Genomic DNA, 10,676 nt, shown 5'->3' on the forward strand with positions numbered 1-10,676 from the left:
GGCCGGCTAGTTTTTTGTATTTTTTAATAGAGACGGAGTTTCACCATGTAGGCCAGGATGGTCTCGATCTCCTGACCTCGTGATCCACCCGTCTCGGCCTCCCAAAGTGCTGGGATTACAGGCTTGAGCCACCGCGCCCGGCAAAATGTAATATTTAAACAGTATCTTAACGTGAATCCCAAGGATATCTTCATGGATCCTAATTTGAAAAACAATGATTTATGCCTTTCCCAGGTAGACGCACTTCTAAATTAATGCTTATTAAAAACAACAACAACTAAGAATGCAGAAATGGATCCCATACACCTAACATTATTACCTCAGTGGGGAGTCATGTAGCATGCGACTTCTTATTATAAACTTTTTATATTGATAGAGTCTGAATTCTCTAATTCTCTAAAGCCTTATCTCTCTCTGAATACCTGCTTTTATTTGCAGAAATCTCTTAGAACTGGAGGTACAAAAAGAGCAGACCCTTGCTCAAATAGACTTTATGCAAAAACAAAGAAATAAAACTGAAGAACTGCTGGATCAGTTGAGGTAAGGAAATGCAGGTGTCATTTGTTTGTGTTTTATTCTGTACCTTGTGGTTGTCTGAAGCGACTGGAGCAATTGATGTAATTTTAGTGTGTTGGTGTTCTTAACCTCTACAGTGCTGTTTCAAAAAGAGTCGGTGTACTCAGCAGTAAGTTGAAAATAGAGTAGAAGAACTATGGAATTATAATTTCTCAATATTTTATGCTTTTCATTGCCTAGACTTGGTGTTTCTCCGATATACAACTCAAGATTGAGTTCTTAGTTATTTTAAAAGCTTAAGTTTATACATTCACAATATTTGAATTGAAATATTGTCTCCCAGTCCAGTGGAAAAACATTAGCAGCTGTTGTTGGTACTGTTTGGGTGGTATCAGAAGTTCTCTTTTATCTTAATTTTAAAATACTTTTAAAATCTTGTTTATCTCTCTTCAGCTTGTCTGAGTGGGATGTTGTTGAGTGGAGTGATGATCAAGCTGTATTCACCTTTGTTTATGACACAGTACAACTCACCATCACCTTTGAAGAGTCAGTTGGTAAGGAGCCAAAGTGAGATAATTCCTTTACAAAAAATAAATGGCTACACTCACTAAAGATTCAAATCTTTATTTTACTATACTGATAACTGTTGACATGATGAGAGCACTGCTGAAAGTCTTAGAAGAGTCAATCATAAATAAAAATTTTGCTATCAAAATAATGGATAAACATGCTACTCATGTCTATTTACTGAGTTTCTTTCTTTTCATCTCCATCTTTCGTGATAGAGAATTTACCCTAATGACTGGTGATTCTTCTTTTTTTTTTTTTTTTTGAGACGGAGTCTCGCTCTGTCACCCAGGCTGGAGTGCAGTGGCCGGATCTCGGCTCACTGCAAGCTCCGCCTCCCGGGTTCACGCCATTCTCCTGCCTCAGCCTCCCGAGTAGCTGGGACTACAGGCGCCCGCCACCTCGCCCGGCTAGTTTTTTGTATTTTTAGTAGAGACGGGGTTTCACCGTGTTAGCCAGGATGGTCTCGATCTCCTGACCTTGTGATCCACCTGTCTCGGCCTCCCAAAGTGCTGGGATTACAGGCTTGAGCCACCGCGCCCGGCCTTTTTTTCTTTTTTTACTTAAGAGTGAGGCCCTGCAGGTCACGCCTATAATCCCAGCACTTTGGGAGGCTGAGGCAGGGGGATCACCTGAGGTCAGGAGTTTGAAACCAGCCTGGCTAACATGGTGATACCCCCATCTCTACTAAAACTACAAAAAATTAGCTGGGCATGCACCTGTAATCACAGCTACTCGGGAAGCTGAGACAGGAGAATCACTTGAACCCGGGAGGTGGAGCTTGCAGTGAGCCAAGATCGCGCCACTGCACTCCAGCATGGGCAACAGAGCGAAACTCTGTCTCAAAAAAAAAAAAAAGAGGCCCTAACAAGTTAATTGGAAGTTCTGTGTGTATAGGTGGGTTTATCATCTAAAAGGATGAAATCACTGTATAGGGTGGAAATCACTATATGGTAACTGGATAGAGGCCCAGCTGTTTTGTTGGAGTTTACTAATTGTCAGTCTCTTTTAGGTCTTTTCTCTTTAACCAGTCAGCATCAACATGGACAACCATGGGCAAACATGGCTGTATTGAAACTTAGGATCTTTACAATCTCTGGGCCTCTAAACCTGATTCTCCTTGAAAGTTTCTTTTCTCGATGAGTAGTATTACCTTCTGTCCAGGTCCAAAATTAAAACTTAGGAATCACTTTATACCTCTTTCTCCCTTGCTGTACATAATTCAAATCATCAGTACGACATGCTGTTTTGTTTTATTTTATTTATGTATTTATTTTTTTGAGACAGTCTCACTCTGCCACCCAGGCTGAAGTGCAGTAGTGCAATCTCTGCTCACTGCAACCTCTGCCTCCCAGGTTCAAGTGATTCTCCTGCCTCAGCCTTCCAAGTAGCTAAGATTATAGGCTTGTGCCACCACACTCGGCTAATATTTTTATTTTTTGTGGAGATGGGGTTTCACCATGTTGTCCAGGCTGGTCTCAACTCCTGACCTCAAGCGATTTGCCCACCTTGGCCTCCCAAAATGCTGGATTACAGGCATGAGCCACAGCGTCCAACCTACTGGTTTTAGTTTCTTAATATTCATCCACTGTTTTTCATCTGTTCTGTCAATAATCATCTCTAACCTAGATGACTACAGTAACATTCCAACTGGTCTTTATGGATCTTCTTCTCCCTGAAGCTACAGTGATTATTGAAAATCTGACTATGCACCTATTACTCAGGCTAATGATCAAAGTATTTGATCTAGCCTATGAAGCCTTGCCTGAACTGAATTTTTCTCCTTTTCCTGTCTCATACTACCTTCCTACCTCTGCATGCTGGCCACAGTGGACTTCTTTTATTTCCTTAAATGATCGTGGTCTTTCCTGCTCAGGCGTATATATCCTATCTCAACACCTTCATGCTGATGTTTCCTATGCCTGAACGCTCTTTTCCCCCACTTCACTAATGAACTTCTTTTTTTTTTTATTTTATTTTTTTTTTTGAGACGGAGTCTCGCTCTGTCGCCCGGGCTGGAGTGCAGTGGCCGGATCTCAGCTCACTGCCAGCTCTGCCTCCCGGGTTCACGCCATTCTCTTGCCTCAGCCTCCCGGGTAGCTGGGACTACAGGCGCCCACCACCTCGCCCGGCTAGTTTTTTGTATTTTAAGTAGAGACGGGGTTTCACCATGTTAGCCAGGATGGTCTCAATCTCCTGACCTCGTGATCCGCCCATCTCGGCCTCCCAAAGTGCTGGGATTACAGGCTTGAGCCACCGCGCCCGGCCCACTAATGAACTTCTACTAATAATTGTAAGAGCTCAGCTCTCAGTGATCAGTTTCTTGCCCTTCTGTTGTATGTTCTTGCTTCCTGTGGTTTTCCTTAATAGTGCTTATCATAGTTTGTAGTTCTTGCTGTGTTTATTAGTGCAGTTATCTGTGCGTCTCCCTGAGTTGTAAGCTTCTTGAGGGCACAGGTTGAGTATGCTGTTTTTCTCATGGTATCCACAGTACCTAACACATAGAAAATATGTAACAAATCATTTAACAGAGAGAAAATCAATTTAGGAGACACATAACCCTAGACTCTGGAGGAGCTAGCAGCTATCTCAGCTACCTAAAACGTATTATAGCAATGCTAAAAGCATAACTCATTTTTACTGTATTTATACAAGGATAGTAGTTGTAGGGAGATCATAGCCATTTTCCTTATATGATTGTTGAAAATAAAATTATCTTTTCACAGAAGTTAGGGGTTAAAAGAGGAGGCCTTAACAAATATAGCTGTGTACTACCTTTTAAATGTCCTTCAAAGACATACCAGTCAGTGGGAGCCTTTACTAAATACAGAGAACAATGATTCAAGGATAACCCTTCAACTTCGTGTGGAAAAACTTGCTACACAAAAGGAGTAGGATTCTAAAGTACTGAGTTTTATGTGACTTCAAATCAGGTAGTTAAAAAAAAAAAGGCCGGGCATGGTGGCTCATGCCTTTAATCCCAACACTTTGGGAGGCCAAGGTGGGCGGATCACGAGGTCAAGAGATTGAGACCATCCTGGCTAACATGGTGAAACCCCGTCTCTACTAAAAATACAAAAAACTAGCCAGGTGTGGTGGCACGAGCCTGTAGTCCCAGCTACTCAGGAGGCTGAGGAAGAAGAATTGTTTGAACCTGGGAGGCGGAGCTTGCAGTGAGCCAAGACCACGCCATTGCACTCCAGCCTGGGAAACAAAGTGAGACTCTCTAAAAAAATTTTTAAAAATCATTATTCTGGTTCTTTCTAGTTGGTCTCCCTTTCCTGGACAAGCGTTATAGGAAGATTGTTGATGTGAATTTTCAATCTCTGTTAGACGGTAAGTTGAAAACATTTAAGCCTCTAAAAATTTGTTGGGGCTGGGCACTATGACTCATGCCTTTAATCCCAGCACTTTGGGAGACTGAGGCGGGTGGATCACCAGGGGTCAGGAGTTTGAGACCAGCCTGACTAACATGGTGAAACCCCATCTCTGCTAATAATACAAAAACTAGCCAGGTGTGGTGGCGCCCTTGTGTAGCCCCAGCTACTCAGGAGGCTGAGATAGAAGAATCACTTGAACCTGGGAGGTGCAGGTTGCAGTGAGCCAAGATCACGCCACTGCACTCCAGCCGGGTGACAGAGTGAGACCTTATCTCAAAGATAAATAAAATAAAATAAAATAAGGCCGGGTGCAGTGGCTCACGCCTGTAATCCCAGCACTTTGGGAGGCCGAGGTGGGCGGATCACGAGATCAGGAGATTGAGACCATCCTGGTGAACACGGTGAAACCCCATCTCTACTGAAAATACAAAAAAATTACCCAGGTGTGGTGGCAGGTGCCTGTAGTCCCACCTACTGGAGAGGCTGAGACAGGAGAATGGCGTGAACCCAGCAGGCAGAGCTTGCAGTGAGCTGAGATCCCGACACTGCTCTCCAGCCTGGGACAACAGAGCGAGACTCTCTCAAAATAAATAAATCATAAATAAATACATAAAAATAAAAATTTGTTGGGCCAGGTGCAGTGGCTCATCCCTGTAATTGCAGCACTCTAGGAGGCCGAGGTGGGCAGATCATTTGAGCTCAGGACTTTGAGACCAGCCTGGGTAACATAGCAAGACCCTGTTTCTACAAAATAAAATAAAATTTTTTAATTAAAAAAAAAATTGGCCGGGCGCGGTGGGTCATACCTGTAATCCCATCACTTTGGGAGGCTGAGGCAGGTGGATCACTTGAGGTCAGGAGTTCGAGACCAGCCTGGCCAACATGGTGAAACACCCTATCTCTACTAAAAATACAAAAATTAGCCAGGCATGGTGGTGCATGCGTATAGTCCCAGCTACTCAAGAGGCTGAGGTGAGAGAATCGCTTGAACCCAGGAGGTGGAGGTTGCAGTTAGCCGAGATTCCACCACTGCACTCCAGCCTGGGCCACAGTGAGAAACTCTATCTCTAAATAAATAAACAAATAAATAAATATTTGTTGGTGCTTTACAGGTATAAATTGCTCCTTGAGAACTCTTTCACAAACTACGTTAAATATAAGCAACGACAACAGTAACAATGTTTTCTTAGAAATGTGTATTAGACATAAAACTGCTTGGGTAATGTTCCAAATTTTTGGTAGCTTTTAAAAGAAATGATTTTTTTGGCCAGGCACGGTGGCTCACGCCTGTAATCCCAGCACTTTGGGAGGACAAGGAAGGCAGATCATGAGGTCAGGAGTTTGAGACCAGCCTGGCCAACATGATGAAACCCATCTCTACTAAAAATACAAAAATTAGTTGAGCACAGTGACAGGTGCCTGTAATCCCAGCTACTCAGGAGACTGAGGCAGAATTGCTTGAACCCGGGAGGTGGAGGTTGCAGTGAGCTGAGATCGTGCCACTGCACTCCAACCTGGGTGACAGAGCAAGATTCCGTCTCAAAAAAAAAAAAAAAGATTTAAAAAAGATTATTGGCTGGGTGCAGTGGCTCAAGCCTGTGTGTAATCCCAGCACTTTGGGAGGCCGAGACAGGCGGATCACTAGGTCAGGAGATTGAGACCATCCTGGCTAACATGGTGAAACCCCGTCTCTACTAAAAAATACAAAAAAAACTAGCCAGGCGAGGTGGCGGGCGCCTGTAGTCCCAGCTACTCGGGAGGCTGAGGCAGGAGGAGAATGGCGTAAACCCGGGAGGCGGAGCTTGCAGTGAGCCAAGATCCGGCCACTGCACTCCAGCCTGGGCGACAGAGCGAGACTCCGTCTAAAAAAAAAAAAAAAAAAATTATTACATGCCAGGGCACGGCGGCTCATGCCTGTAATCCCAGCACATTGGGAGGCCGAGGCAGGTGGATTACGAGGTCAGGAAATCAAGACCACGCTGGCTAACACGGTGAAACCCTGGTCTTCTTACTAAAAATATAAAAAAAATTAGCCAGGCATGGTGGTGAGCACCTGTAGTCCCAGCCTACTCAGGAGGCTGAGAGAATGGCGTGAACCCAGGAGGCAGAGCGTGCAGTGAGCCGAGATCACTCCACTGCACTCCAGTCTGGGTGACAGAGCGAGACTCCGTCTCAGGAAAAAAAAAAAAAAAAAAAAAAAAAAAATGATTACTAGGTCTTGAGCAATGATTAATAGCTATTTTCATAATTTAAAAACTACTATTATGAGCACTTAGTCTGTATCAGGCATGTGTATTACTTAACACTATGAAGTCCACGCGATTTGTTCCCCATTTTACAAATTAGGAAACTACAGATCAAAAAACTTAAGTGTTGTGTCTAGGATCACTTAGATATTAAAGAAAGCCAGGATTGCTGGGTGCCGTAGCTCACGCCTGTAATCCCAGCACTTCAGGAGACCAAGGTGGGCGGATCACTGGAGGTCAGGAGTTCAAGACCAGCCTGGACAACATAGTGAAACCTTCTCTATTAAAAATACGAAGAAATTAGCCGGGTATTGTGGTGTGTGCCTGTAGTCCCAGCTACTCAGGAGGCTGAGGCAAGAGAATTGCCTGAACCCAGGAGGCGGAGGTTGCAGTGAACTGAGATCACACTGCTGCACTCCAGCCTGGGCAATAGAGTGACACTCCATCTCAAAAAAAGAAATGAAAAGAAATCCAGGATTTAAACTCAGGTCTGTGTTACATGTAAACCCACACTCTTACTCAAATACTGTTTCTATATGTGATAAAGGCTTGAGTTTTTGTAGAAATGTCTTATCTTCGCCATATGTGTTGTAATCATGTTTGAAAATAAAAATGGAGAGAATACGTCTGGGCATGATGGCTCATGCCTGTAATCCCAGCACTTTGGGAGGCCAAGGCGGGTGGATTACCTGAGGTCAGGAGTTCAAGACCAGTCTGGCCAACATGGTGAAGCCCTGTCTCTACTAAAAATACAAAAATTAGCCGGGCATGGTGGCGGGTGCCTGTCATCCCAGCTACTCGGGAGGCTGAGGCAGGAGAATTGCTTGAACCAGGAAGGCAGAGGTTGCAGTGAGCGAAGATCATGCCGTTGCATTCCAGCCTGGGCAACAGAGGGAGAATGGAGACTCCAGAAGAAAAAAAGGGACAGAATACTTATGTACCTGGTAGTGTTTAGAGTATTTCTAGCTTATATAATATAGTATTTTTTGCTTATATAAAATACATGTATCATAAATATTAACCTGCTTTTGCTTTTTTTTCCTTCCCCAGAGGATCAAGCTCCTCCTTCCTCCCTTTTAGTTCATAAGCTTATTTTCCAGTACGTTGAGGAAAAGGAATCCTGGAAGAAGACATGTAGAACCCAGCATGAGGTACCCAAGGTAAAGCCTGATTGAAGTATTTAAAGGAAAATTTGTGATATCTTTCCAAAAAAAGCAGAACTGAAACTTTACATAAATGATAGTGGATCCTGAAATGATAAATGTATTCAATTGTTAAGCTTTTTTGAGTTAGTTATAAGTGAGCCACTAAGCATTGAAATGTTTTCATAATTTCATTGGATTTTTTTTCCCACTTTTTCTAGATGCTTGAAGAATTCTCACTGGTAGTGCACCATTGCAGACTCCTTGGAGAGGAGATTGAGTATTTAAAGAGATGGGGACCAAATTATAACCTAATGAACATAGATGTTAATAATACTGAGTAAGTGTATTAGTTCCCAAGGACTGCCATGACAGAGTGCTACAAATTGGGTACCTTAAACAACAGGTTCTGGAGGCTGGAAGTCTGAGATTAAGGTGTAAGCAGTGTTGTTCTTTCTGAGGGCTGTTAGAATCTGTCCATGCCTTCTCCCAATGTCTGGTGGTTTGCTGGCAATCTTTGGCATTCCTTGGCTTGTAAATGCATAACCTCCCTTCATGTTCACATGGTGTTCTTTCATTGTGCATGTCTGCTCCACATTTCCCCTTTTTATAAGGACACTAGTCATAGTGGATTAGGGGCCCACCTTACTCTAGAAGGACTTCATCTTAACATATTACTTGTGTAGCGACTCCAAATAAGGTCACTTTCTGAGGTATTAGGGGTTTGTAATTCAACATATGGATTTGGGGGAATCCAGTTCAACCCAATAGTAAGTACTTGGTCAACAGTTTATTAAATGAATATATATATAAAGTAAGTACTTGGTCAACTTGGTCAACAACTGGCGCAGTGGCTCACTCCTGTAATCCCAGCACTTTGGGAGGCTGAGGTGGGGGAATCACAAGGTCAGGACTTCAAGACCAGCCTGGCCAATATGGTGAAACCCTGTCTCTACTAAAAATACAAAAATTAGCCAGGCATGGTGGTGGGCGCCTGTAGTCCCAGCTACTCAGGAGGCTGAGGCAGGAGAATCACTTGAACCCAGGAAGCGGAGTTTGCAGTGAGCCGAGATTTCGCCACTGCACTCCAGCCTGGGCACAAAAAGACTCCATCTCCTCACGCCTGTAATCCCAGCACTTTGGGAGGCCAAGGTGGGTGGATCACGAGGTCAGGAGTTCAAGACCAGCCTGGCCAAGATGATGAAACCCCGTCTCTATTAAAAATACAAAAAATTAGCCAGGCGCAGTGGCAGGCACCTGTAATCCCGGCTACTTGGGAGGCTGAGGCAGGAGAATCGCTTGAACTTGGAGGGCGGAGGTTGCAGTGAGCCGAGATCACGCCACTGCACTCCAGCCTGGGCAACAGAGCGAGACTCCGTCTCAAAAAAAAAGAAAAAAAGGAAAAGAAATAATGTATACCTAACTTGGACATGCCAGTGTAAAAATTAAATGAAATTGGGCTGGGACCGTGGCTCATGCCTGTAATCCCAACACTTTGGGAGGTGAGGCAGGCGGATCACTTGAGGTCAGGAGTTTGAGGCCACATTGGTGAAACCCTGTCTCTACTAAAAATACAAAACTTAGCTGAATATGGTGACAGGCGCCTGTAATCCCAACTACTTGGGAGAATCGATAGAACCTGGGAGGTGGAGGTTGCAGTGAGCCAAAATCATGCACTGCTCTCCAGCCTGGGAGACAGATCTAGACTCCATCTCAAAAAAAAAAAATTTGTGTTTCATGCTGTTATTGTGTTGCATTTTTAACTGTGGATCTTGTCTTTTACAGATTGAGACTATTATTCTCTAGCTCTGCAGCATTTGCAAAGTTTGAAATAACTTTGTCTCTCTCAGCCTATTATCCATCTGTACCATTACCTTCCACCATACAGAATCATGTTGGGAACACTAGGTGAGTCAAGGGCCAACAGGGTAAGACTCGGGACTACTTTTTAATGTTCATTTTATTTGAAGAATTCCTCAAAGTGGTCAGCAAATCAGTAGACCATAGTGAGAGCTAAATGTCAGTTCTCTTGAGTTCATTTTGAAGAGTGTGTGTGTGTGTGTGTGTGTGTGTGTGTGTGTGTGTGTGTGTGTGTTGGAGTCTCACTCTGTCACCAGGCTGGAGTGCAGTGGCACAATCTCGGCTCACTTCAGCTTCCTCCTCCCGGGTTCAAGTGATTCTCCTGCCTCAGCCTCCCGAGTAACTGAGACTTACAGGCACACACTACCACACCCACCCAGCTAATTTTTGCATTTTTAGTAGATATGGGGTTTCACCATGTTAGCCTGGGTCATCTCGATCTCTTGACCTAGTGATCTGCCCACCTCAGCCTTCCAAAGTGCTGGGATTATAGGTGAAGAATTTTTTCTTAAAGTCAGTGACCTTCATTGCTATCTCCAGTGAATGCTGGAGACCACTGGTCTGTTCTTTTGTACCTGCTTCACTGTTTGAATACTTCAACCTAAAACATGAATCAAGAAGAAAAAAACTCACCATTAGCTTAGTACAGATAATACATAAACAACTTTTATGACCTTTAAAAACAGAGTTGGCCGGGCACGGTTGCTCACACCTATAATCCCAGCACTTTGGGAGGCTGAGGCGGCTGGATCACGAGGTCAGGAGTTCAAGATCAGCCTGGCCAAAGCGGTGAAACCCCACCTCTACTAAAAATACAAAAAATAGCCGGGCGCGGTGGCTCAAGCCTATAATCCCAGCACTTTGGAAGGCTGAGATGGGCGGATCACGAGGTCAGGAGATCGAGACCATCCTGGCTAACACGGTGAAACCCCGTCTCTACTAAAAAATACAAAAAAATAGTCGGG

General features: G+C 44.0%; 1 protein-coding gene across 1 annotated transcript in view; it reads left to right on the forward strand.

The window, feature by feature from the left end:
• Positions 1 to 10,676, forward strand: part of KNL1 (kinetochore scaffold 1) — a 104,693-nt gene that overhangs the window by 65,536 nt on the left and 28,481 nt on the right. The window contains 6 exon segments of the mRNA XM_017864014.1: positions 437 to 540; positions 970 to 1,070; positions 4,351 to 4,419; positions 7,760 to 7,869; positions 8,073 to 8,191; positions 9,637 to 9,759. Of these exon segments, the coding sequence (XP_017719503.1) occupies positions 437 to 540; positions 970 to 1,070; positions 4,351 to 4,419; positions 7,760 to 7,869; positions 8,073 to 8,191; positions 9,637 to 9,759 (626 nt within the window).

The sequence above is a fragment of the Rhinopithecus bieti genome, unplaced genomic scaffold (assembly GCF_001698545.2).
Source record: "Rhinopithecus bieti isolate Rb0 unplaced genomic scaffold, ASM169854v2 scaffold_74225, whole genome shotgun sequence".
Lineage (NCBI taxonomy): Eukaryota > Metazoa > Chordata > Mammalia > Primates > Cercopithecidae > Rhinopithecus > Rhinopithecus bieti.